The 27797-nt window shown below is 43.5% G+C and overlaps 2 protein-coding genes and 1 long non-coding RNA gene across 6 annotated transcripts in view; 2 read left to right on the top strand and 1 right to left on the bottom strand.

The window, feature by feature from the left end:
- POP4 (POP4 homolog, ribonuclease P/MRP subunit) overlaps positions 1-27797 on the top strand; it is a 35473-nt gene that overhangs the window by 3553 nt on the left and 4123 nt on the right. The window contains exons 4-7 of one of the 2 annotated variants that reach the window (XM_081963251.1): positions 1208-1285; positions 2250-2311; positions 2551-2652; positions 3986-4072. In XM_081963251.1, coding sequence (XP_081819377.1) covers positions 1208-1285; positions 2250-2311; positions 2551-2652; positions 3986-4072 — 329 coding nt within the window. Of the gene's footprint in view, positions 1-1207; positions 1286-2249; positions 2312-2550; positions 2653-3985; positions 4689-27797 lie in introns of those variants that run through there. The other variant, XM_081963250.1, reaches the window with a different exon arrangement.
- On the top strand, positions 3986-27797 carry PLEKHF1 (pleckstrin homology and FYVE domain containing 1). Of its 3 annotated transcripts, none has more exons than XM_081963248.1 (2): positions 3986-4072; positions 26379-27797. In XM_081963248.1, the coding sequence occupies exon 2, from the start codon at positions 26392-26394 to the stop codon at positions 27199-27201; it is 810 nt and encodes a 269-aa protein (XP_081819374.1). In that variant the 5' UTR covers positions 3986-4072; positions 26379-26391; the 3' UTR covers positions 27202-27797. The 3 variants fall into 3 exon arrangements, with proteins under 3 accessions (XP_081819374.1, XP_081819372.1, XP_081819373.1); XM_081963246.1 differs by lacking the exon at positions 3986-4072 and adding an exon at positions 15479-15920; XM_081963247.1 differs by lacking the exon at positions 3986-4072 and adding an exon at positions 23545-24002.
- LOC309397503 lies at positions 13796-15387 on the bottom strand. The gene is made up of 3 exons (XR_014176274.1): positions 15312-15387; positions 14598-14835; positions 13796-14183 (listed from the first exon to the last, which is right to left on the bottom strand). It is a non-coding gene; the product is annotated as an uncharacterized lncRNA (long non-coding RNA).

Raw genomic sequence — 27797 nt, 5'->3', positions numbered from 1 at the left:
TATGCATATGCATATGCATATATATATATATATATATATATATATATATATATATATATATATATATATATATATATATATATATATATATATATATATATATATATATATATATATATATATATATATATATATGTTGTATTTGTGCTGATAAAATAAAGGGAGACTAGTATAGATCCATTTCGAGCTATTTAGCTCTCATCAGCTAGCCATACCCTTACTGGGATTCGAACCTGGGCTGTATTACACACTAGGCAAGAGTCTTAGCCACTATGCCACAGGCTTCTCCTCCTTTATCAGCTGAGCCAGGGAAATAAGTATGTGTTTGTGTTACAACCCCTGGTATGACTAAATATGGGAGGAAGGTCACTACTCCCTCTTTCTGTCCTTTCGGCTCATCACAGAAAACCATCCAGGCAGAAACCCATATTTTTATTTTTAATGTTGCCTTTTTATATTTGTGTTGTATTTGTGCTGATAAAATAAAGGGAGACTAGTATAGATCCATTTCGAGCTATTTAGCTCTCATCAGCTAGCCATACCCTTACTGGGATTCGAACCTGGGCTGTATTACACACTAGGCAAGAGTCTTAGCCACTATGCCACAGGCTTCTCCTCCTTTATCAGCTGAGCCAGGGAAATAAGTATGTGTTTGTGTTACAACCCCTGGTATGACTAAATATGGTCATACCAGGGGTTGTAACACAAACACATATATATATATATATATTAGATATAGATATTTTTTTAAAGCTGTGCATTTGCTTTGTTTAAAAAGATTTAAAGAGGCCTGAAGTGTAGTTTATGGGCTGAATTTAGAAAGGAGGAAGAGGCTGGAAACCAATCAATTTGGATTGAGTCGTCCCCTCCCAACGGTCAACATTGCAGGGAGCAAGTGAAGTCCAATAGAAAAAGAGTCCAGAAACAACATTAGCAGATAATTAGCTCAATTGCCATAGAGTTAGAATAGGTCTAAGGCCATGATGGCAAACCTATGGCACGCATACCATAGGTGGCACACAGAATCCTCTTTGTTATTAGTCACTTTTTGCAATGCCATTGCAGCTCCGAAGTTCGCTTAAAGAACAGTTGTAAGTCGAGTACTATTTGTAGTTAAACCAGGAACAAATTCCGTTCCAGTGAAATACATTGCAGAAGCCCTGGACAATTGTCACATAGGGTCCTTGCTTTTTTGCTTATTCTGCAGGTACGAGATATTCATCCCATTGCATGAGCTTTGGAAGCAGTACATTAAAGAACTCTGCAACGGATTGAAACCCGATGCGTAAGTTCAGTTCTCTTCATTCATTTTTATTTTTATTTTTTTGCAAACTGGTTGCATGTTTAATGGAAAGTGGAAGCCATCCCTGAGAAGGCTGGCGATTTTTTTCTGTGGTGAAAAAAAACCTTTCAATTAGACCAAATTTAGTTTAGTTGACTTTATTCATCATTGCACCTCGTACAACGAAATTAAATGCCATCTTCAGTGTACATTATACATAAAAAATAAAACAATAACACAATTCTATACAATTGAATTGAAAACCACGAATATTGCATTAATATTGCACTATACTGTAGAATTCAATATAGTTACTGCCCTGGGATAGAAGCTGTTTTCCAGCCTGTTCGTCCTTGTTTTTATTATCCTGTACCGTCTGCCAAATGGTAATAGTTCAAAAAAAAAAGGGGGGGGGTTGCCCAGGATGAGATGGATCTTTAAGGATGTTTTGAACTTTCTTAAGGCAGCAGGAACTCTAAAGCTGTTCCAAAGAGGAGAGAGGGCAACCCATGGCATTGGCAACTGGCCAATGGCATTAACCCTCTGGAATGCTGTTCTATCTGCTCCTGTGCAATTGGCAAACCATACGCAGGTGCATTAAGTTAAAATACTCTATGGTGCAGCGGTAGAAGGTCACCAGCAGTTTTTCATTCAGGTGTTGTTTCCTGAGAAGTCTCAGGTAGTAGAATCTCTGCTGAGCCTTTTTGACCAGTGCTGCAATGCGAGCACCACATTGGAATTGGCATTCTAGAATTGTTCCCTTTCAGAGCTTGAGAAATGAAAAGTTTATAACGAGGTTTTCAATTTTTAAAAAAACTTTGAAAATATGGCCATTGAGGTTGTTTTTTTTTTTAAAAAGCACACACATATTTGTCTGAATTGGTGTAAGGTTTCCTGCCTAAGCAGGGGTTGGACTAGAAGACCTCCAAGGTCCCTTCAAACTCTGTTATTCTATTCTATTTTGCAGACAGCCACAGATGATTCAAACCAAATTGCTTAAGGCAGATTTCCATGGAGCGCTCGTGACAGGTATTCCCCATGCCTTTTTTTTTTAATTGAAACTTGGATTACCCCAAAAAAATTTAAATCACGTTCTCCTCCCCTTAACATTTTGGTAGTGGATTTTGTTTGAATTGACTGGCACTCCATATAAAGAAGCCTTTTTTTCCTTTTGGCCTGTATGTCAGCTTCATTGATCATCCCTGAGAAGAGTGAAAAGTTCTTACTGTTTGTTTTTACTTTCTCTCTCTTCTTTTTTTTTTCTCCAGTGACCAAATCCAAATGTCCTTCCTACGTTGGCATCACGGGCATCATTGTCCAGGAAACGAAGTACGTTTTCAAAATTGTCACCAAAGAGGACAGGCTGAAAGGTAGGCAAACCGGAAGCCCGACTCCCATCAGTAGAGAGTTCCATTGAACTGAAGAGTTGGGCCTTTAAAATTGTGTTTCTCGACTTAGTGAACTTTTAAGATATGTGGACTTCAACTCCCAGAATTCCTCAGGCAGCGTGAGGTTGCAACGCAACCAAGATAAAATTCTAGCAAAATTGAATTATATTTGAAATGCGTTAGAATATTAGTATTAATATCATATTAATTATATTAGAATTGTATTTTTCCTAAATGCACATATCCACTGAAGTCGCTCCTTTTAAACTTGACCACAGAGTGTTGCTGCACTTTGCCCTTCTGCAGTTTTTTTTCCTTTCTTTCTCTCTTTTCTCCTCCTCCTTCTTTACATAGTCCTGCACTTCAGTGTTTTTGCTCCTGGCTTCAACAGTGGAAGGAGTTCTTGTAACATCAGCGGAATTCTATACATTCCAAGCTGCTTTTTAAAAGCCAAACCCTATTCTCTGTGGCTTTTTAGTTCAGTAACCTTTCCTGTAATTTGTTTAATAGATACATACTTGCAATCTGATGCTGGGTGGAATTATTTCATTAGAGTTGCAATTAAGACCCTTAAATCTCTCTTGCATACTAGACCCATCTCTGTTGTGGCCCGCCAGTAGAGCTGGCAGCAGATTCAGACAGTGAGGAGGTTGGGGAGGAACATGGGCCAGTCCTGGAGTCTGGGGAAGGCTCTGTGTCGGAGGCAGAGAGGGGGCCAGAGCCGTATGCCAGTTACCAACTGCCTTCAGAATCAGGAATCAGTGAGGTAGAAGAACAGCTGGAGCCTGTTCCCAGTGTGCACATGTGCAGAGTTGCCAGATGAAGAGCTAACTTGGGAGTAAGGCCACAAGTGGACGATGAATGGCCCCTCACAGAGGAAATAAAAGAGGAGCAAAAGGGGAGTGGAGTTTGCAGGAGACCATTAGTTCGCTTAATTGGTTGGTGACTCTCTGAGACTCCTTGCCACGTTTTGCAGATATCGGCCTGTCAGCTCTCCAAGCCAGAGAAGGTCTGTGGCTGTAAATCCTCCCTTGAAAGACTTTGCTGGATGTGAATGAGCAGAATTCACAGTCAATTAATAAGAGGGTTTGCTTCATGCTCTTGGGAAGCCCAGGTCTGAACAGTCTCCAACTGGAGTGTTAACAGTCTCTTCCTTGCTATATCCTTTCTCTGTTTTTTTCCCCAGACTTCATTTATATCTACTTCTTGCTTCTTAACTTTTTGCGATAGAAAATTTCTCTGTTCGTTCCTTGTAAGATCTGTGCGCTGTGTTCAATCTTTTAACCAAAAAGGCTATTTTCTGGGCTTCTTTCAGTTATTCCAAAGCGGAACAATATCTTCAGCCTTGAAATGGATGGATTTGTGTCCTACATCTATGGAAGCAGGATCCAGTTTCGAGCAAGTGAGCGTTCTGCGAAAAAGTTCAAGGGGCAAGGAACAATGGATCTCTGATTATTTGGGGGGGGGGGATGTCTGCAAAATTGGAAACTTTTGTTTCCAAGGGTTCAGAGCGTCCACAACCATCTTTTCTTCTAAGAAGAAAATGAACGGAAGAAGCAGCAGCAGCGAGGATGATTACCTTGCTTATATCTTCCTGAACCCAAAGTGGGTTCTTGCTCGTATTGATTTTGGCTGGCAAAGACAGGGCAATTTTGAGATTGCAATTCTCACATTTTAAGAAGCATAGTTCTCATTCTGTACTTACGCCACGTTGGATTTTGTATTATGTTATTTAAAATGGTCTCGTTTGTAATATGGAATGAAAAATCTTTTGATATTTCTTTTTTTAAAAATGTCCAAAGCAGCAATGTACTCAGAGTTGCCTATCTCTGGTTTATAATAAGCATTGTCCAGTTGGGTCAAGTTTCAGTGGTAAGCATTACACAAGGCTGTCCTGTTTCTAGTTAGACCATACAACAGTTGTTAGACCGTACAACAGCTGGCCTAACTATGTTGGATTAAATGGCATTCTCTTTATTTGCACAATTGTCCCATGATAGTTCTATCATCTACCTAGAACATTTACATTGCTCTAGATAGATGATAGAGATAGATAGATAGATGATAGATAGATAGATAGATGATAGATAGATAGATAGATAGATAGATAGATGATAGATAGATGATAGATAGATAGATAGATAGATAGATAGATAGATAGATAGATAGATAGAGATAGATAGATAGATAGATAGATAGAGAGAGAGAGAGAGAGAGAGAGAGAGAGAGGGAGAGAGATAATGGAAATAGATGATGGATGGAGATGATAGATAGATAGATAGATAGATAGATAGATAGATAGATAGATAGATAGATAGATAGATGATAGATAGATGATAGATAGATAGATAGATAGATAGATGATAGATAGATGATAGATAGATAGATAGATAGATAGATAGATAGATAGATAGATAGATAGATAGATGATAGGTAGGTAGATAGATAGATAGATAGATAGATAGATAGATAGATAGATAGATAGATAGATAGATAGATAGATAGATAGATAGATGGATGAATGAGAGAGAAAGAGAGAGATAATGGAAATAGATGATGGATGGCGATGGATGGATGGATGGATGGATGGATGAGTAACCTTTGGCCAGTCTCTTTTCAGCCCTAGCCAACCTCACAGGGTCATTTTGGGGAGAATAGGAGAAGGAAGACGTATTAGGTATGTTCTCCGCCTTGTGTTATCTATAAAAATAATAAAGGCAGGAAATAAAAATAGATACATATCGGTTATGATATCATATACGTATAGCACAAACTTCCCCTTGAACAATGTCTTGACTTTGATTTACTTCATTCCATGATGTAACATCTAATTAGGACATCTGTTAAATGCCTACCATATTAATTTAATAGGAAGGGCTAATAGAACTTTATTGGCAGAGTCCAGTTAATTAACATTATGGGCCTTTAATGGATGTCTTAAATCAACATCATTAGGGAAGATGCTATCCAAATTAAAGTGAGGACTGTTTCATTGGACTGTGAAGGGCACACAAAGTGAGGTGTGGATAGGCAACTTGATTTATGTCCGACATGCACACTCCGAAACTTATTCTTCAAGGATCTTATTTTACCAACAATTATGTACGCTACCAGATTTCACTAAACTTCTTAAAGATGGTTTACAGCGCTGAAATCCAAGCAAAACTGTAACAGACATCCTCACGGCAGAATGAGGATATATTTCACAAGATTTTTCTCATCTTTCCCGAGAAGCATTTAATTACTCATGGAGAAGGGCAGCTACGGTTGCAGGGGAGAGGTAAAATGAACATTAATGACCCTGGATCCAATCCAAACCATCGGAGCACCGTTGAGAGGAATATGGAAAGGGACGTTGGCATATCAAGGAAAAGGGAAACGGCCGTCACGTAGAGCTACCAAATCAGGGCTGCAAAATTCCCAACCACCACCAGGTTGCAGCAAAGATCTAAAAAGCTCTCTGTACCGTATCCGTATCTTTGCTGCCATCTATGAAGTGGTCCAAAGAAGACATACTAGCACGCAGTTCATCTGTGGACAGGAGACTGCAGGAGGGCACTGGAAGTCCAATGCCACTTAAAATTTTTCATCTGGCAGCCGTCTTCAGAACAGGTGGAGGATTTCCTAACACAGGGCTAATCAGCAGGTTCTTTCTGCAGCCACAGTTTCTGGTTCCCTTGGCTGGATGTCACCCTAGCATAAGGGTTTCTTGTGTAGCTATTGAGTGGATGATTTTACGGTCTCTTCCCAGTTCACCATATAGCAACTGGCAAGGCGTATGGCCGTGATGGCAAACCTACGGCACGCGTGCCACCTGCGCGGAGCCCTCTCTGCAGGCACACGAGCCGTCGCCCCAGGTCAGCTCCGCCGTGGGTTTGCGCGTGCTGCCACCAGCCAGCTGATTTTTGGTTCTCTGTGGCATATGCGGGAGACACCTGTGTATGTGCAAGGGGCGGGAGGCACCCCTGCATGCATAGGGGGTGCACAGGGTGGGGAAACGGGCCCGTTGTTTGCAAAAAAAACAACAACACGGCATGCAGAGGCTTTGGGAGGCTTGTAGTGTCGTCCTGGGGGTTGGGAGAGGCACAAATCAGCAAAAACTGGCCCATTTTTCGCTCATTTTGCCCACCCCGGCCCCCAGGAGTAGTTCGCAGCTCCCCCTCCCCAAACCCTCTGCACGTCCATTTTTGCAAAGGGGGCAGGGTTTCAGGAGGCCAAAAGTGCTATATTCAGTGTATAAGACGCACCCAGATTTTCACCCTCTTTTTTCGCGGGAAAGAGGCACGTCTTATACTTCGAAAAATACGGTAATTCAGCCTCCCGAGCGACCACAGCAAGCGACCACCATGTAAAACAGGAGGAAACAAGGGTCCTCTTTCCATCGCTTCCTCGTTGCTTGCCTGGCTAGCCATGCTGGGCGTCTACTGGCTTGTTTCAAATAACGATGGCCTTGGAACGTTCAAGCCGGAAAGCTGGAACCCCTTGCAAAAGAATTCCGAGGCTCTCGCTGCTTTTCAACACTCCATTAGGTGCCTGCCTAATTAATGTAAATGATCATTACGCCTCTCTCACGGAGGATTATTTCCCTCGAAGGAGCCTCTACCCGTTGCCACAGTAGCCATCAGAGGGGTTTTTTTTATAGGGGAGCTGGCATGGCGGTTACCCATTAAATAAAAGGTAAGGAGCCATCCCATATAATGCAGATGGAAGGTTTAACGGTCTCACTAACATATTCCGCGGTATTTTATTCCAGGAATTAAGGAGTTTGATTGCAGCCCTGCGCTAATGAGGGGGAAGCCGCTTTGGCAAATGGAAGCCTTCAGCAAGGCTGAAATCTGTGAGCGAAGCTCAGGCAGAATATTTTGACAGAGCGGCAAGAAGCAAAGCGGAGAGGAGAGGAACTCGGGAGACCCTTATAAATCAAAGAAAACAAAATCACACAGCCTATAGACTTCCTCTCTTCTTGATATAGGTTGTACCAAGTTGGAAAGGTAGTGACAGATATTATTTTCCTGGGCTCCAAGATCACCGCAGATGGGGACTGCAGCCAAGAAATTAAATGGTGCTTGCTCCTGGGGAGGAAAGCTATGGCAAATCTAGACATCCTACTAAAAAGCAGAGACATCCCCCTGCAAACAAAAGTGTGTATAGTCAAGACTATGGTTTTCCCAGTTGCAATGTGTAGCTGCAAAAGTTGGACCATAAGAAAGACTGAGCACCAAAGAATGGAGGCCTTTGAACTCTGGTGCTGAAGAAGACTCTTGCGAGTCCCTTGGACTGCAAGTCGATTCAACCGGTCAATCCTAGAGGAGATCAAACCTGACTGTTCTTTAGAAGGCCAGATCTTGAAGAGGAAACTCAAATACTTTGGCCACCTAATGAGACGGAAGGACTCGCTAGAGAAGGATCTAATGCTGGGAATGATGGAGGGACAGCAGAGAAGGAGGTGGCTGAATGGAGTCACCAAAGCATTTAAGTGTGAGCTTAAATGGACTTCAGAGGATGGTAGAGGACAGGAAGGCCTGGAGGAACATTGTCCATGGGGTTGTGATGGGCCAGACACGACTTTGCAACTAACAACAACAAATGTTAGGGAAAGAACTGGTATTTTGGCTTTGGTAAATCAATTGAAAGGAGAGTCACCAACACACATCCATTTATTTATTTATTTATTTCTGTCACTAAGAATGTAGGAATTCTGAAAACCAAGCTGGTCCATCAGCTCCAGCAGGTAGAAGAAATCAGATTACATTAACCATAGAAGAGAATATTTGTAGTTCAGGGTTGAACTCTCCGAGCTTGGTTTGCTTGCAAACGTTTCATTACCAAACTAGGCAACATCATCAGTGCTTGAAGGGAGTGAGGTTTGTTTACATACAGGCAGCTTGCCTTGTCAGTATTGGTGAGAGTGGACTTAATGGCTGTTTGAATCGGCTGCTGTTAACTATTCGCTTGTGTGGCTGAACTGCCAGTCAAAGAACCATCAACATCACTCCCAGCCACGTGACTGTGGGACACTACAAGCAGCCATAAATGCCAGCCAGTTGCTGAGTGCCTGACATGCGGTCATGTGTCCGTCAGAACTTTGGAACTCGCACATATGTGCTAGTCATATGTGCACTCTAGGGGGTGATGCTCATTTCCGTTCCGAAGCCGAAGAGCCAGCACTGTCCGAAGACGTCTCCGTGGTCAGGTGGCCGGCATGACTAAACGCTGAAGGCGCACGGAACGCAGTTCCCTTCCCACCAAAAGTGGTTCCTATTTTTCTACTTGCATTTTTTACGTGCTTTCGAACTGCTAGGTTGGCAGAAGCCGGGACAAGTAACAGGAGCTCACCCCGTTATGCAGCGCTAGGTATTTGAACCGCCAAACTGCCAACCTTTCTGATCGACAAGCTCAGCATCCTAGCCACTGAGCGTCCCAATTCCAATAATAGGAATCTATTATTACCAGTGTGCCTACCATCCCCGTCCTACTGTCCCCATTTATTTGTCCTCATTTCCTTTGTTCATGTCCATGTTTATACTTATACCTGTTATCCTGTACATGTTTGACTAAATAAATAAATAAATAAATACTTCTGGAGATTTCCCCGTCTCCTGTCCAGTCATTTTCTGAAAACCTGGGCGTTCCTATTGCTCCCGCCAGGGGGCAGAGCATACTTTCAAAGTCACTTCCGTACATCCTTTAAAACTCGTCTGCTTCCAAAACGATATTAGAAGGCAATTTCACCTACGATGAAACAAGTCACCCGAATAATCCTAGAAGAACCTGGAATTATTTTTTTTAAAAAGAGAAATACATCTTTTCCTTTGTCTCCAGGAATATCTCAAAAAATAGGCTCTGTTTTTGGCTGCGACTGCCTCCTGCAACCCTCTGCCAGCAAAAACAGGGCCACACGCACCCCTCCCGAGCGCCATTTTCACAAGCAGAGGCACTGCGTACTGGTCCTTCGCTGTTTCCCAAGCAGCACCGCAGGCCAGATCTAATCACCCTGTTGGTTGCCATGATGTAGAAAAGATGTGGAGACTTTAGAAAGAGTGCAGAGAAGAGCAACAAAGATGATTAGGGGACTGGAGGCTAAAACATACGAAGAACGGTTGCAGGAACTGGGTATGTCTAGTTTAATGAAATGAAGGACTAGGGGAGACATGATAGCAGTCTTCTCATATCTCAGGGGCTGCCCCAAAGAATAGGGAGTCAAGCTCTTCTCCAAAGCACCTGAGAGCAGAACAAGAAGCAATGGGTGGAAACTATCAAGGAGAGAAACAACTAGAATTAAGGAGAAATTTCCTGACAGTTAGAACAATTAATCAATGGAACAACTTACCTCTAGAAGTTGTGAATGCTCCAACACTGGAAGTTTTTAAGATGTTGGATATCCATTTGTGGAATGGAAGTTTTTAAGATGTTGGATATCCATTTGTCTGAAGTGATGTAGGGTTTCCTGCCTAAGCAGGCCGTTGGACTAGAAGACCTCCAAGGTCCCTTTCAACTCTGTTATTCTATTCTATTCTAAATGTTTGATACTAAGCGATGTCGTCATTGAGCAAGTTGTGCTTGATTTTAGGACCTCAAGTTGATTTTTGACTTTTTTTTTTTATCCCCAGGCTAAATAGGCTACAGCCCTGACTTTCCTCCTACTCAAAAGGAGGAAAGAAGTTGGAAGCTGTTCCTTTGATCCGTGCCAATTTCTCTCCCCTCCCAGCTTTATTTTTTTTTAAAAATAAATTATTTCTTTAAAAATGGTGCCCTCGCGAACCACGTTGCCACCTATGTCCGTAGCCTCAGCTACCGCTTTCCTTTTTCCTCGTCCCTCCAAGATCCTTCGCTTCGCGCCCTTCCTCTTTTCTCGCAATAAGACAAATCTAAGGCCAACCGTCTCCTCTGAGCTCCAGGGAGCCATCATCGTATCACAATCTGGGGGTGATTTGAAGCCGCTCATCGGAACCAAATGCCTTTCCTAACCTTCGCTAGGGGTGATTTTACTGCATGGCAGGGATAGCCCATCAAGCCTGATGGCTTAATTAAAAACAAATTCTCCAGCAGTTTTTCTCCTCCTTTTTCTCCCCGGGTTCCATAAAACCATTGCCGCGTGGAGGGCGCCGGAATGCAAATCTGCGGGAACCACAGGCCCAATTCTTTCTCTGCTTAGGGTTAAATGGGAAAGCGTTCCCCCGTCACTTGCTCGCTGCTGTGACACCCAGAGGATAGGAAAGAGGGAGGCATCGTTCAGTCACGGGGTTAGCTTGGGGGAGAATTGAGGATTTCAAGGATGACTCAGCCTTCCATCCTTCTGAGGTGGGTAAAATGAGGACCCAGATTGTTGGGGGCAAGAGGCTGACTGTAAACCACTTAGACGGGGCTGTAAAGCACTGTGAAGTGGTATATAAGTCTAAGTGCTATTCCTTCCTTCCTTCCTTCCTTCCTTCCTTCCTTCCTTCCTTCCTTCCTTCCTTCCGTCCGTGGTGGTACAATTTAGAATGTAATATTGCAGGCTGACTCTGCCCACAGTCTGCAGTTCAATCCGTTGATTCAACCTTGCATCCTTCCGAGATGTGTAAAATGAGGACCCAGATTGTTGGGGGCAAGAGGCTGACTGTAAACCACTTAGACGGGGCTGTAAAGCACTGTGAAGCGGTATATAAGTCTAAGTGCTATTCCTTCCTTCCTTCCTTCCTTCCTTCCTTCCTTCCTTCCTTCATTCATTCCGTGGTGGTACAATTTAGAATGTAATATTGCAGGCTGACTCTGCCCACAGTCTGCAGTTCGATCCGTTGATTCAACCTTCCATCCTTCCGAGGTGTGTAAAATGAGGACCCAGATTGTTGGGGGCAAGAGGCTGACTTTGTAAACCGCTTAGTCAGGGCTATAAAGCACTGTGAAGCGGTATATAAGTCTAAGTGCTATTGCTATTCCTTCCATCCATCCGTCCATCCATCCCATGGTGGTACAATGATTAGAATGCAGTATTACAGGCTGGCTCTGCCCACAGTCTGGAGTTCAATCCATTGATTCAGTTTTCCAACCTTCCAAGGTGGGTAAAATGAGGACCCAGATTATTGGGGGCAATATGCTGACTCTATAAACTGCTTAGTCGGGGCTGTAAAGCACTGTGAAGCAGTATATAAGTCTAAATGCTATTGCTATTAATGAGAATACTTCCAATAATATTGGGCATAATTGTAAAAATTAAGGAGACAAAAAAACCTCCTACAATTTTGGAAGCTGTATTTCATCTGCAAGATTTCAGGAAGGGAATAACTGTATTTGGTGCACTGTGCAACTTGGATAGTATAAAACAACTGTTCATGCCATGTTATTTTGACAGTCTCTTAATCAAAAGTTCCTTTTACCTTTTAATCAAGCCCATTTTTTTCTACGTACTCCAGTGAAGATTTGTGTCTATCATGGCGAACACCGTTACAACTTTTTAAATTAACTTATCATGATTGCAGGCTTATTCCCGGCAATATTTTTCTCCCCGTGCTAATATTTGAACTGGCTAATCTACCTAAGCTTTCGTGTTTGAAATATCTAATCATTTTGTCATGATTTCCTTTGTACAATAAAAAAAAAAGAACTCAAGCAGGGCATAAAAAATGGCTTTTTAAATAAAACAAGTGCAAGAGAAGATATAAGAATTCGAAAGAGAAATGTGCTCTCTTCTAGTAAGGCTAAAGTCAACAAACGCACAATAAGTGGCTCAGCTGACGGAAAATGAAACCCGGTTGAAATATTGCTTGCAAACAGCGAGGCTTGGAAATTGATTTTGACACTGACAATGTCAAAGATTTACATTACAGGAATATATTTCATGGGGGATGGGGGGCACAAAGCTTTTGGAAGCTCTCTGCAAATGACTGTCCGACCATTCCTTGGCAGCCATTTGTCTGAAGTGGTGTTGGGTTTCCTGCCTAAGCAGGGGGTTGGACTAGAAGTCCTCCAAGGTCCCTTCCAACTCTGTTATTCTACCTTCATTTCTTGAAGCATTTATTTCCATCAAACGTATCTTGGTCTTTCACCCTGCCTTTATTTTACCCTCAGAAAAAAAAAACCCAGAAACTATTTGAAACCAATTTTAAATCTTCCCTACCATTGACTTTTTTGAGGGGGGGGGTGTTTTCCCCCATTCCGTGTCATGTTCAGTTTTGATTTTAAAACATTTGCAGGTTCACAGTTGGGAATGGAGAATAAGATTCAGATTAACAGTTGGAAAGGGATCTTGTAGGTCATCTAGTCCAACCCCCACCCAAACAAGAGAACCTACACCATTTCTGACAGATGGCAGTCCAGTCTCTTCTTGAAAGCTTCCATTGATGAAGCTCCCACAACCTCCGAAGGCAACTTCTGTTCCATGGGTTGATTGTTCCCACTTTCCAGAAAAATTCTCCTTATTTCCAGGTTGAATCTCTCCTTGTTCAGTTTCCATCCGTTATTCCTTGTCTGGCCTTCAGCTGCCTTGAAAAATAGGTTGACCCCCTCCTCTCTGTGGCAGCCCCTCCAATATTGGAACACTGCTATTGTGTGCCACCTGGTCCTTCCCTTCACGATAGCAGAGTTGGAAGGGACCTTGGAAATCTTCTAGTCCAACCCCCTACTCAGGAAACCCTAGACTTGTCATCCTCAAACTACTGCCACCAATGCAAAGTATCCAGTCCATGCAGTGGTGGGATGAAAAGCAGCTGCCAACTTGCAAAGAAGGGCTTTAAAAGTCTTTAAAAACAGCCTTTCAGATGTTTTTCACAGCTGAGATCCATTAAAAGTCTTTAAAAGACTTTAAAAAACAGCCTTTCAAATGTTTTTCACAGTCATGTGATCCAGAGCCGGTGGGTGAGTAGGGGAGGGGCTGTTTTTAAAGTAGCACTTTAAAAGTGAGTGAGTGAGGGGGGGGGAACATGTCTGCAGGTCTCCTAGCTTTTTCAAAATCAGTTGGCTAACACTAACTCAAATGCAACCACAGTATAATGCCTGAAGGAGAGTCCACCCATTGCTTTGATTCTTCCCATATATAAAGTATCTCCACCAAATTGGTTGCTGAACAATTTTGGTAGATATTCATGTGTGTATATGCGTACACATGCACAAGTGTGGCAAAAAGCAATTCAGTTTGTGAATTCTCCTCCAGGCTTAAAAGACCTTTAGCCCTGCAATCCCAAATATAGCAGACCCACGTTTCCCATTGAATTAGTCGTATATTTATATTGGTTAAAATTGCTCATTTTAAATATTATATTATTTCATGCTTTTTTTTTGCGCTACAAATGAAGATATGTGCAGTGTTCATAGAAATTATTTGATGTTTTTTTTCAAACTATAGTCTGGCCCCCAACAGTCTGAGGGACCATTATCCTTCCTTAATTCACCATTGGTGTGTGTGTGTGTGTGTGTGTGTGTGTGTGTTGATTCTCGCCTTCTTCCCCTTGCTTCCAATGTCTCTCAATGCCCATCTTGGGGTTTTTAGTTGCAGTCTTAATTGGCGCAGTTCTCAGTCTGGTTTATTGTGTGGTCATCTGAAACATATGATCAGGAGTTATTTTGAAGGAAATCCTGTTTGTTTTATTCTTTTTTGAATGGCCTATTTTAAGGAGCCTGAAGCTGCCGTTGTAATGAAGTTAGGCAAGTGGCAAGAAAGTTTGTGCTCTTTTTCCCTTTGGGGGATGGGTGGTCTTAAGTAAATAGATTCCTCGGGTTGAGCAAATAAAGCAAGGACAAAGGCAAAATGGACTGCTGAATTGGCCACGCCCACCCAGTCACATGACCACCTAGCCACACCCACCCAGCTGGTCCAGCCCCCCCCCAAAGTGTGATGGACCGTGAACTGGCCCCCAGTTCAAAAGCTTTGAGGACTCCTGCCCTAGACCATTTCAGACCAATAGAAGTCCAATCTCGTCTTTAAAAAAACCTCCAGTGTTGGAAATACTCACAACCTCTGGAGGCGGGTGGTTCCACTGAGTAATTGTTCTGACTGTCAGGAAACAGAAGAGGTGGAGAGGACACCACTTTCTGGTCCTTGGTCTACTTGGTTCTTCCCCTCCTCCCTGTGAACGTTAGTGATGACTTGAGGTTATCAAGAACATCTCCTCAGTGCCGGTTGAGATCAGATGAAGGATATCCCTTCTTCTAAACACAGGACGGGACAACTCCAATCTCCAATCTTCTCTCCTTTTAAGAGATCCATTCAGGAAAAATCAACTCCCCCTTTTTTGTCACTTGATTCAAACTTTTGCATGAGTTTCTCTTCTCCCCAGATTCGCCCCCCCCCCCAAAATCTTTTCATGTCCGACCACACCATTCATCTTTTTTTCCTCCCCTCCTCCTCTTCTTCTCCTTCTTCTCCCCTCCTCCTCTTCTCCTCCCCTCCCTCCTCCTCCTCTTCTTCTCCTCCTCCCCCTCCCTCCTCCTCTTCTTGTTGTTGTTCTTCTCTTCCCCCTCCCTCTTCTTCCTCTTCTTCTCCTCCCCTTCCCTACTCCTCCTCTTCTTGTTCTTCTTGTTTTCCTCCTCCTCTTCTCCTCCCCCTCCTCACTCCTCCTCTTCTTGGTCTTGTTGTTGTTGTTGTTGTTGTTCTCCTCCTCCCCCTCTTCTTCTCCTCCTCCTCGCCCGTCCCCTCTCTCCACCCCAAAAACAAATAAATAAATCACCAGGCTCCGATTGTGCCCTTTCTGATTCATTTCCTGACGTTTTCTTCCTTTCTTTCACGATTGTCCTCTCCTGCTGGGGAGGGGGGGGAGGGGGCGTGGCTAAGCTTTGGAACTCCGAGACTTGAGCGTTCCAAAACCGGACGGTCTGGCTTCCCACAGGCGCCGCGCTGATTGGCTGGGCCCCCGACATCAAGGGGGGGGGCGTGGAATGTTGGAGAGTTCGTGCGTTCCAAAGATACTTTCTCCCCGTGTAACTTTTTAGTCCTCGCCGCGGAGATCGCGAATCCGGAAGGAAAAGAAAGAAAGAAAAGGGAAGAAAAATAAAAGCAGGCATTTATTTGATCGTGCCTTTCTATTGGGATCTACTCTCAAGTAAGCGCCGCACTGGATCTGGTTTCCAGCCGGATCCAGTGAATCCCTTAGGGGAGATCCTAAATTGCGAGGGGGAACTTCGAGTCTCAGGGTTACAACGACCCGCCTAACTCTTTCAGCGGTTCCAGCAGATCGGAGAGAGAGGATCTTTGAACTGGCCCCTTGGGATCGCAGGGATCGAGAGAGAGCGGCCTCGGCCGCCTCGGTTTGGAGCGGAGTCAAGGAAGTCACAAGAAGGTAGGTTGGGAATTGGGTTTGCCTCGCCCGCCAATCTCCGCCGTGAAACGTACTTTTCAACTTTGCACCACCGCTGGGTCCTTGGACTTGGGGGGAGGAGAGAAAAAGGGGATTTAAATACCATGCACTCCAGTCCCATCCTTTTCTCCCTCCTTTCCCCCCCTCCCCCCATATCATATAGTTCCAACTTCAACAGAAATTCTAGAAAGAGTGCATAGAAGAGCAACAAAGTTGATTAGGGGACTGGAGGCTAAAACATATGAAGAACAGTTGCTGGATGGATGAAAAGAAGGACTAGGGTAGACATGATAGCAGTCTTCCAATATCTCAGGGGCTGCCACAAAGAAGAGGGAGTCAAGCTATTCTCTAAAACACCTTTTCAGGCAGGACAAGAAGCAATGAGTGGAAATTAATCAAGGAGAAAAGCAATTCAGAACTAAGGAGAAATTTCCTGACAGAACAATTAATCAGTGGAACGACTTGCCTCCAGAAGTTGTAAATGCTCCAACACTGAAAGTTTTTAAGAAGATGTTGGATAACCATTTGTCTGAATTGGTGTAGGGTTTCCTGCCTAAGCAGGGGGGGTCTAGAAGACCTTCAGGGTCCCTTCCAACTCTGTTATTCTAATATCAAATTCTTATGGGTAGCCACTGACCTGTTCCAACGTTTTTCCTTTGGAAAGTTACAGAAATACCCAGGATGGCCTGACCTGAGGGGGTAATGTGCACACCTATATCCCAAAAGGTGCATTTTCGAAAGACAACTGGACTTTGTTTTTCCTTGAAGAGGTTTCGTTTCTCATCCGAGAAGCTTCTTCTGTTCTGACTGAATGGATGCTCCTCCAGCAGTCAGATCTGAAAGAAGCTTCTTGGATGAGAAGCGAAAACTCTTCAAGGAAAAACAAAGTCCAGTTGCCTTTTGAAAAAACATCTTTGAGACAAGCATGATCTGGGTGATTGAGAATCTCCATAGACATGGTGCACATGTATGTTCATACAGATGTGATAGACATCTGTGAGGGATGAACAGTGCCCAAGAAATATTCTTTGACTATGAAGAATCACAAAACAGCCTTTCGGTATAGGAATTCTGTACAGTGTAAATGCTTTCATCTGATTTTAAAGTGCAGCTAGTCCTCGACTTTTGACCACAATGGAACCCCCAAATCTCTGTTGTTAAGTGAGACATTTGTTAAGAGAGCTTTGCCCCATTTTACGACTTTTCTTGCCACTGTTGTTAAGTGGATCACTGCAGTTGATCAGTCACTAATCTGGTTGTTAAGTGAATCCGGCTTCCCCATTGACTTTGCTTGTCGGAAGATCGCTCAAAGTGATCCCATGACCCTGGGACATAGATATGAACCCGTTGCCAAGCATCTGAATTTTGATCGCATGATTGTGGGAATGCTGCAAAGATTGTCCCTTTGAAAAATGGCCCTAAGTCACTTTTTGCAGTGTTGTTGTAATTTTGAATGGTCACTAAAGTCAAGGACTTTCTGTATTATAGAGTAAGCCTTGCTTGGTGACTGGGGAATTCTGGGAGTGGATGTGCACGCATTTTAAACTTACAGAGGCTGAGCCATGGTGTCTTAAAAACAAGCATTGCAGCCCAGCTATTACATTAGAGAAAAGTTAAAATTGGCCTTCAGTTAGCGAAGGAAATTTAATTGCATATAGTCTGGGTGTGAAAGTACAGAATAATCCTAATAATTTGTTTCAAGTTTAGCAAGAAAGCCACCTGTCCTTTCCAAGGGAATTTGGAAGTTGGGGTGCTGTTATTAAAAGGCCTTTTGAATGTATTTCCCCCCCCCCCCCAGCTTCTCATTAGGGACGCGGTGGCTAAGATGCTGAGCTTGTTGATCAGAAAGGTCGGCAGTTCGGTGGTTCGAATCCCTAGCGCCGCGTAACGGGGTGAGCTCCCATTACTTGTCCCAGCTTCTGCCAACCTAGCAATTTGAAAGCATGTAAAAGGGCAAGTAGAAAAAATAGGGACCACCTTTGGTGGGAAGGTAACAGGATTCTGTCCGCCTTCGACATTTAGTCATGACAACGGAGACGTCTTCGGACAGCGCTGGCTCTTTGGCTTTGGAACGGAGATTAGCACCGCCCTCTAGAATTGGGAATAACTAGCACCTATGTGCGAGGGGAACCTTTACCTTTAGCGTCTCATTGTACTGTGGAAAAACCCACTTATGGAAAAGTTTAATAGGTGATAGTATGAGTATTTAGATATCTTGTTCAAATAATGGAAGATAGCTTTTCTCATCCTGAGGCCCCCTCTAATTTTTACTTCTTGCATGAAAGAATGCCGGCTAGGAACTGAAGTTTGGAGGATACCAGGTTGAAAATGATAGTTTTAGAGATTCTAAAATCTAAAATATTGGTAGACCCAAAGCAAAAACTTGGGTTGCATCCAGTGTCTTCTAAGAAATCAGTGACATTGATCTCAAAGGAGACGTCTAATGAAAGTCCCTCTTCCTGTCATGGAAAGTGATTTAAACTTAATCTCAATTGCAGAGCCAACTTTTTACCCAGCTGGACTTCTCTGCCTTTCACAACAGCCTGAGTCACACAAATACTCAGACCTTCCCTTCCCCAAGTGCCCAATTAAAGAGCACCACCAGCAAAATAGGAAGAAACATAACAAGTCATAAAGGTTTCAGCCTTTTTTTTCAACCACTCTGTTGAGGGTTAATTTAATGGGTTCTAGACAATGTGGAGGGACGCGGTGGCTCAGTGGCTAAGACACTGAGCTTGTCGATCAGAAAGGTCGGTAGTTTGAATCCCTAGCGCCGCGTAACAGGGTGAGCTCCCGTTACTTGTCCCAACTTATGACAACCTAGCAGTTCGAAAGCATGTAAAAATGTAAGTAGAAAAATAGGAACTACCTTTGGTGGGAAGGTAACAGCGCTCCGTGCGCCTTCGGCGTTTAGTCATGGCAGCCACATGACCATGGAGACGTTTTCGGACAGTGCTGGCTCTTCGGCTTTGAAACGGAGATGAGCATCACACTCTAGGGTCGGGAACAACTAGCACATATGTGCGAGGGGTACCTTTACCTTTGCCTTAGACAGCCTGTGACCCATTGGGTCATTGCTTCAGAGATATATATTTCCCTAAACAGAGAAACAAAATTAACACAGCTGAGCAAAAAAAAAACAGCGGCAACAGGACTGACATCCGACTTCCTGCTGGCTTCCCCAGTGACATTCCTTGTAGGAAACTGGCAGGGAGCATTGGAAATGATGTCCACCTGACCACAGCAGTACAGCAGCATTAGGTGGCCACAACTTTGCCAAATTTGAATTCCATGGGTTGTGGTCTTTGGATGCATTCTGTAAGTTAGTTCATTTGAGGTATATCGATTCAAAAATGGTTGCCTTAAGATGCATCATTTCACCCAGTTGGAAATTATCAGCAACCAAACAGATGTGAGGTAGGTAGTAGTACATAGATATTGTGAAGTAGAGAGCTTGCTTTGTAAGGCGCATTCTTCTGTTGGCAGAGAGATGCTAGCAACAAGAGAGTGGGACGAGGATGGTATACAATGGTTGAATTGACTATGAAATGAAAAAAAGTGTCAGCTGGTGGAAGATGGACAGAATCATGGGTTTTTCATAATCAGAGGGATAAAATCCATCGCCCTGCAAATCTGAGCAGTGAGAAGAATAATCCCTACCTTTTCTGACCAATTTAGAGTTAAAGGTAAGGGTAAATATTCCTCTTGCATATATGTGCTAGTCGTTCCCGACTCTAGGGGGCAGTGCTCATCTCCGTTTCAAAGCCAAAGAGCCAGCGCTGTCCCAAGACGTCTCTGTTGTCATGTGGCCGGCATGACTAAATGTCGAAGGTGGACAGAATGCTGTTACCTTCCCACCAAAGGTGGTTTCTATTTCTTCTACTTGCCCTTTTACATGCTTTCAAATTGCTAGGTTGGCAGAAGCTGGGACAAATAATGGGAGCTCACTCTATTATGTGGTGCTAGGGATTCGAACCACCAAAATGCTGATCTTTCGATCGACAAGCTCAGCATCTTAGCCACTGAGCCACCGCGTCCTCCTAATTTAGAGTTACAAACTTCTATTTTTTTTTCCTTTTAACTTTTTCCTATCATTTTGAAATAATGGCAGAATTTGGCACAAATAGATAGGCCTCCGCCGAAAGGAGTTGGGACCACTCAAAAAGGAAGGATTTGGAAGCATTCTCCTTCTTTGCAGTTTTATCTCTGATGAGTTACAGTAATCTGTAGAGGCTAACCTTTGGCAGATAACTCAACAGCTCCCATTGATTGGAGCAGAATGTTCTGGAGAAGTAAGTGGCCTTTTAAAGTTAGTTCTAGACCAGGGGTGTCAAACTCAAGGCCAGGAAGCTGGAGCCGACTCTTAGATCTGACCCATGGGGCCACCCTGGAAACAGTAAAGGACCAGCCCATGATGCCTCTGCCAGTGAAAACAGAGCTCGGCAGGGCTGCGTGCCGCCCTCCTGAGCTCCGTTTTCACTAGCAGAGGGTTGCAGGAGGCTGTCACAGCTGAAAACGGAGCTTAAGAAGCCAGCTGGCAACATTCCCCATTGCATTTTCATTGATTGCAGGAGGCCGTTGTAGCAGAAAACGGAGCTCGGGAGCTTGTTTTCGCTGGCAGAATGATCGGGCTGCCACAGGGATGTCAAGCTTGCCACACCCACCGTGGCCATGCCCCCCCAACCCCTCCCCAAGGTCAAACACAATCCCTGATGTGGCCCTCAATGAAACTGAGTTTGGCACCCCTGCTCTAGACCTTTATTCTAATGATTCCATCTCAGCCCCGCTTGGCTCATGACGTTTCTTCAGAAGCTGGTAGAATTGCTGAGCAGAGAGAAAGGGATTTCCCCACCACCACATCTCCCAAGGGAAGGTGGGGAGTGATAGATACTCTTAGTCATTCTGCCCAAGTGACATGCAGAGAAAGCCGGGCTTCGTTTCTTGACTCATCCTCTGATTTCTGAGCTAATAGCAACCGCCCTTTTTTCTGTGGAATTACTTTATTTTTCAGGCTATAAGACGCAATTTCTTTTCTCCCGAAAGGGGGTGAAAATGACTGTGCCTCTTATAGAATGAATATTGCCGAAGCTTCGCCTACCTGACAGCTTTTTTTTTTTTGGCTTCCACACGCCCCATTTTTGAGCCTTTTTTTCCAGCCTATTTTCAAGGCTTTTTTGGCCTGTTTTTGAGGCTTTTTTTTTTTTAGGCTTATTTCGGCCCGTTTTTGAGGCATTTCTTGGCCCATTTTTGAGGCTTTTCTTTCCCATTTTCGAGACTCCTCTTGGCCCGTTTTCGAGGCTTTTCTTGGCCGGTTCAAAAAAAAAGGGGACCAAAAAAAGCCTCAAAAAAAAGGGCCAAAGAAAGCCTCAAAAATGGGTAGAAAATAAGGCTGGGAAAGGGCCGAAAAAAGGCCTCAAAAAAGGGCCAAAAATGAGGCGCACAGAGGCCATTTTCCTCTTCTAAATTTAGATGCGTCTTATAGTCAGCTGCTTCTTATAATCCCAAAAATACAGCAATTCAATGATATTTAAGTTAGGCAAAGCAATTTAGGGATTTGTTCTACCCTTCGCTTCTGAGTTGGCTTCACCCTCGGGTTTCCAAGTGAGCCGAGAAGAGTCCTCGGGTTATTCTCCTGGGGTTCCTTTAGGACCATGAGACAATTCCTCTCAGAGGCATTCAAACACACAATTTGTTGCTGTGTGCCGTCTTTGGAGTTTATTTCTTTTTTACAGCAAGTTTCCGGATTTTTATGGACCAAAGACAACATGGACAGTTTGGGAGCAAACCAGAACCAAAAAACATAGATAAACAGTTTCTGCAGTGAGATTGTGGTTGTGGGAATTGGCATAGATGGAGAACTCTTCTTTCAATTGCAGTATCCCAGGGTCCTGTGATCACCTTTTGAAGTCAATGGGCTAAGCCAGATTCACTTTAACAACCGTGTTACTAATTTAGCAACTGCAGTGATTCACTTAACAACTGGGTCAAGAAAGGTGGGGCAAAAGTCACTTAACAACTCTCTCACTTAGCAACACAAAGATATGGAGACTCTAGAAAGAGTGCAGAGAAGAGCAACAAAGAGGATTAGGGGACTGGAGGCTAAAACATTTCTCACTTAGCAACGTAAATTTTGGGTGCAATTGTGGTTGTAAGTCAAGGACTACCTGTAAAATAATCTGACATAAGAAGTCAGTTTATCTTAGTAGAGAAGGCCAATATTTATGTCTACTCTTCCTTCCAAAATATATCTGCATACAATTCTTTGAAATGATGTGGCCCTTTTAAGCAGCGGTAAGATAAATACAACTTGGGTTTTATTTGTTTGGTGAAGAGATATGGTCACCATTTCACCTAGCTATCTCTCCCTTTGGATAAGGAGCTGCAAGATATATTTTTTTTCCTTTCTGTTCATATCTTCTTGAGATTGGGAGGCTTATCTGCTGACAAGGAGTTGCAAGTTTGCAACTCCCAGTGGAACAAAATAATAACCCAAGTCCAATTTACACAAAACCACCCTTTACAATTCCATTTCAGGACACCAGGTTCATTCATCCAAAGGTCAGCCTATGAATGAAACCTGAAAGAATACATAATATTCAAACAAAGGAAAAATGCACATTCAAATTCCAGTGGCTTACCTAGCTATCATTAAGAGTCAAACTAGATTTTTGTGTAATAAGGTTGAATAAATCTTCTGAGCTGCAATTTAACAAAGAGTCTCGATCCTTTGGTGGCTCAGTGGCTAAGACGCTGAGCTTGTCGATCAGAAAGGTCGGCAGTTTGGCGGTTTGAATCCCTAGAGTGAGCTCCCGTTACTTGTCCCAGCTTCTGCCAATCTAGCAGTTGAAAAGCACATAAAAATGCAGGTAGAAAAATAGGGACCACCTTCGGTGTTGAGTCATGCCAGCCACATGACCACGGAGATGTCTTCGGACAGCGCTGGCTCTTCGGCTTTGAAACGGAGATGAGCACTGCCCCTTAGAATCAGGAATGACTAGCACATATGTGCGAGGGGAACCTTTACATTTACCTATTATTGGAATCTGAGATTTGGGGAGAGTATAAGTCAACCGATGCCTGTATCAGCGATAAGTGCTGTACGCTACATAAACCTGGATCAAGCTTCATTCTTATTCCTAATAACGTGGAGGTGTTTAAAATTAATAAAATTAATAAAAGGGCTTTTTGTCGGGACACGGAGTTTGCATCATGCTCTCGGGAAGCCTCGGTCAGAACAGTAACTTTGAACGGTTCAACTAAGTGAGCCGTTGTAGGTTGAGGACTGCCTGTACTGCATGACAATGATATACTTTAACCCTGGTTTGTTGAATAAGCCGCAAAGGCTGGGATCTTCTAACACGCTACCCAGTCTTTCTCAGCTCAAAATTTGTAGTTCATCTGCTGTAATTCTTAGCCATCTTCATGCTGGATGGGAGGAAGGTATGGAAGTTGAAATTAACAGAGACAAAGGATGTGTAAGCCACAGCCATATAAACCACAATGCAAGTCGTGTGCAAACATGTGACTTCATTCTTTTTTCCTGCAAAAGAAATATATTCTCCTCTTTTCCTTTCAAAGCACTCCGTTTTGAAGGAGCTGTGGGTTTTGAGTTGTTGAGGCTGGGTTTTTTTGCAGCAGTGGTTGGCTCTCCGACTCAAAGAGACTAGTTATATTGCAAAAGAAAAGCTTTCTTACAAAACGTTTCAACCCAGGCTTTGGATTGGCTAAAGCGATCACAATAGCTTCCTTGAATTTGGCCCAAGCGATCCATGTGACGAAAGACGCCAATTCTGCAGCCTCTGGGAAGGAAGCCCAGCCGAAACGGGAAGCCTGATTTCTAAGAAGGAACGTGTAGGACTCTGCTGTGAAAGAGTTCTCTTTTAGCCCTTCAAGATCTCTGCCGCAGTTCAAGCCAAAGAACTGGCGCTCTCTTGTTTTAAAGATAAACTTTCCTGAAATTTAAATGAAGTCTTTAAAGCACTGTTTGGGGAGGAGAATAATTGCCTGCCTATAATTGAAGAGCTGGAACGTTTTAAGTCAGCTCCTGCAAATCATTTCCAGAAGGTGAATAAAATAGTTATTTAAATTCCTTTTACAAAATTTCCTTCCTTCCTCCCTCCCTTCCTCCCTCCTTCCTCCGTCCATCTATTCTCCTCCCTGCTTCTCTTCCCTCCCTCCCTCTATTCTCCTCCCTCCCTCTCTCCCTCCCTCTATTCTCCTCCCTCTCTCCCTTTATTCTCCTCCCTCTCCCTCCCTCTTCTCCTTCCTTACTCCCTCCCTTTATTCCCCCTCCCTCCCTCTCTCTATATATTCTTTCTTTCCTCCCTCCCTTCTTTCTTTCTTTATCTCTCTCTCTTTCCTTGAAAAAACTTTTTTTCTTCACCCCCATTCCTAAACCTGTTGGCTTCCTTTCTATTTTCTTCCTTTCCTAAATTTCCCTGGTATATCCTTTCCTGCTAAAAATATATATATTATCTGATCTTTGTTTGTATATGAGGTGGAAGAATTTTTGCAGGTTTTGGGTCTAATCTGCTCTATCAATTATGCCATTTCAATTTTTTTACCCACTTCTTTTAGGTGAATGGATTTATAACCATTCATTTGGGGATGTGCAACTGTTGTAGGAGGCCAAAACCAAGAAAGGGAGGAAGGAAGGAAGGAAGGAAGGAAGGAAGGAAGGAAGGAAGGAAGGAAGGAAGAAAGAAAGAAAGAAAGAAGAAGAGGGAGGGAGGAAGGAAGAAATGAAGAAAGAAAGAGGAAGGAAAATGGCATTGATGTTTACAGAATAGAATACAGAATATTAGGATTGGAAGGTCTTCTAGACCTAAATTCTGTTGAACGCCAAATCTTTTGCAACTCAAGACTTATCACTGCAAATACATGTCTACCCTCCATGACAAAAGGAATAGCAGGCTGGCACATATGTTTGTGGGCCGGATATAACAAGCCACAAGATTGAGATTGTGTGCTGTAGTCGTTTCCTTAGTTAGAACCTTATTGTTCAGTTTCTTACTTTCTTAAGATGACGGTGTACACTCTGTATACCTACCACTTAGGGATGTAACATTCACAAAAGTCTCTCTTTTTTTAACAAAAAAATGCTTATTTACAGACTCTTTGCAGATAAGAAACCTGCCCCGATAGGACCTTCGTATTTCTTTGCCAACGACCCGTTGTATTAGCAGTTGTGTTTGTCTCTGGAAGAAAAATATGGGAGCATTCTCTGTGAACTTCAATTTACCTTTGTTCATGAGGAAATGACTCATATTTCCCCCCGCCATATTTCAGTCTGTTTTGCTTGAGACCGGCGCTGTTAAGCTTTGTTTAAACAAACCAATGTGACATCTAAGTCCCAGGATTCTTACATGGAAAAATACTTTAGAGATGATCCCATTTTAGAAATCTTATATCGGGGAGGGACAATCTGTGAATGAGAGTCCCTTTTTTTAAAAAAACAAGGAACTCTCACATACCCGAAGAAAAGTAGAACAATGTCTTTTTACTACCCTTTTTCCCTGAAAATAAGACCTCCCCGGATAATAAGCCCAATCGGGCTTTTGACCGCATGCGCTAAAATAAGCCCTCCCCGAAAATATTTAAACACAGCAGCAGCCATGAGATGACCACGCTCGCCGCCTCCTGCACCTCAAAAATAATAAGACCTCCCTGAAAATAAGGCCAAGCGCTTACTTTGGGGGACCCTCCCCCGCACCCTGTTTTGGCTGGCAGAATGTTGCAGGAGGCTGTCCAGGCTGAAAACAGAGCTTGCAGGCTCATTTTCTCTGGCAGAGCGCTTAGGGACGCTACAGGTGCCCCCAACGTGAGTGACGTTGAGCTAGTCATGCTCCCCCTGGCCCCCCAAGTTGAAACACAAGCCTGATTCGGCTCTCAATGAAATTGAGTTTGACACCCCTGCTCTAATGTAAGCAGTTTTGTCAGGTAATGAGGATTTAATAGCTGCCAGCTGACGAAAGGTTGTAAACTGTAACCTGTAAGCTGATGCAATGTAATATGAGGCTGACGCATTGCCTCTTTAAGACTCTGATGGGAGCTCCACACAAGTCTATATACAGGTGGCTATTAGAGGCTGCTCTTTGGAAGGACAGATACTGAAGCTCAGATATAGAATAGAACAAGGGAGTTGAAAGGAACCTTGGAGGTCTTCTAGTCTAACCCCCTGCTTAGGCAGGAAACCCTATATCAGTTCAGACAAATGGTTATCCAACATTTTCTTAAAAACTTCCACTGTGGGAGCATGCCCCATTTTGGCTGCTAGAGGCAACACAGGCTAGTCTGTTGCTATTTCCAGTCCAGTCCCACAGGCCAGATTTGAGCACCCCACGGGCCAGATCCGGCCTGTGGGTTTAGAGTTTGACACCCCTGCTGTAGAACAAATCGTACATGATCTTGTCATTTAATCTTTGGGGGGGTTTTTTGCAGGTGACTTCTCAACATGGTAGACTACCTGGCTAATACGGAGATCAACAGTCAACGGATTGCCGCGGTGGAAAGCTGCTTTGGGACCTCCGGCCAGCCCTTAGCCGTGCCAGGAAGGGTCCTTTTGGGCGAAGGGATTTTGACCAAAGAATGCCGTAAGAAAGCCAAGCCTCGGATTTTCTTCCTTTTCAACGACATCCTGGTGTACGGCAGCATTGTGATCAACAAACGGAAGTACAGCTGCCAGCACATCATCCCCCTGGATGAGATCACTCTGGAGATTCTGCCGGACACCTTGCAAATGAAGAACCGATGGATGATCAAGACCTCCAAGAAGTCCTTTGTGGTTTCGGCCGCCTCACTGACCGAGCGCAAAGAGTGGGTCAGTCACCTGGAAGAATGCATTCGGCACCTTTTGTCAAAAACGGGACAGCAGCCCCCAACGGAATACGCCGCCCCCTGGATTCCGGATAAGGCAACGGATATCTGCATGCGTTGCACCCACACCAAGTTCTCAGCACTCATCCGAAGGCACCACTGTCGAAAGTGTGGCTTCGTGGTATGTGGCGACTGTTCGCGCCAGCGTTTCCTCATGCCTCGGCTCTCCTCCAAACCGTTGAGAGTTTGCAATCTTTGCTACAAGCAGCTGATAGCCAAAAAGAAGGAATCTGGAGATGGGGCAAAACCAGTTCCTTCTCCACTGCCTGGTTATGAGGTTTCTAGCGGGGATGAAAGCGACAGATCTGACGAAGACAAACTGGAACAGTGGCCAGCTGAGACAGAATTTTACACATCGGATATGAGCTGGTCATCTTTCCACAGTTGATTGCTCCATGGACGACTTCCTTTTAAAAGCTGTCGCACTTTTGAAAATGACAAAGAAGACTCGGTTATTCATGGACTGGCGAGAGAGCTAACCTCCTACTCCACTCCATCTGTTTTTTGTTTTAGGAATACGGAGCACTATCCTCAAACCAATTTTGATTGGGTCCTCTAAGACTGAGTCATTCCTCTTGAAGCTCCAAATTGGGTTAAAATGATGTTGTGTATTTTCGGAAAATGTTGGTCCTCTGTATTTAATTTTGAAGATAGTCAGCATCTGTACTCATCAAACGTTGAGTTTCCATCCTGGGGAACTCAACAGCACTGTTATGTAAAAATATCCCTGAGTTGTGTCCCTTGAAGAAATCCAGTTTTTGTATAAAGCCAAAACATGAATTCTGTCAATCCAGAAATCAAAATAATTTCCAGATGATCACTCAGCCTTGAAAATTGAGGGTACTTTGTGGGAAGCACTAAATGGAAGTTATTTGATGAAATTTACAATAGTATTACATTTCAGAAACTGAGCTGTTTATTTAATTTTTTTTAACCAACTTGAGATCAAGAAGAATTAAAAACTGACATTGCTTTGACTGCTTA

Source organism: Natrix helvetica (assembly GCF_964273705.1).
Source record: "Natrix helvetica genome assembly, chromosome: 10".
Classification (NCBI taxonomy): domain Eukaryota; kingdom Metazoa; phylum Chordata; class Lepidosauria; order Squamata; family Natricidae; genus Natrix; species Natrix helvetica.
Note: the sequence above shows the minus strand (reverse complement) of the source record. Positions and strands in the feature narration are given on the sequence as shown.

What these genes read in the sequence shown, in the direction of transcription:
- PLEKHF1 (XM_081963248.1), top strand. Translation starts at nt 26,392, where the DNA reads ATGGTAGACTACCTGGCTAATACGGAGATCAACAGTCAACGGATTGCC.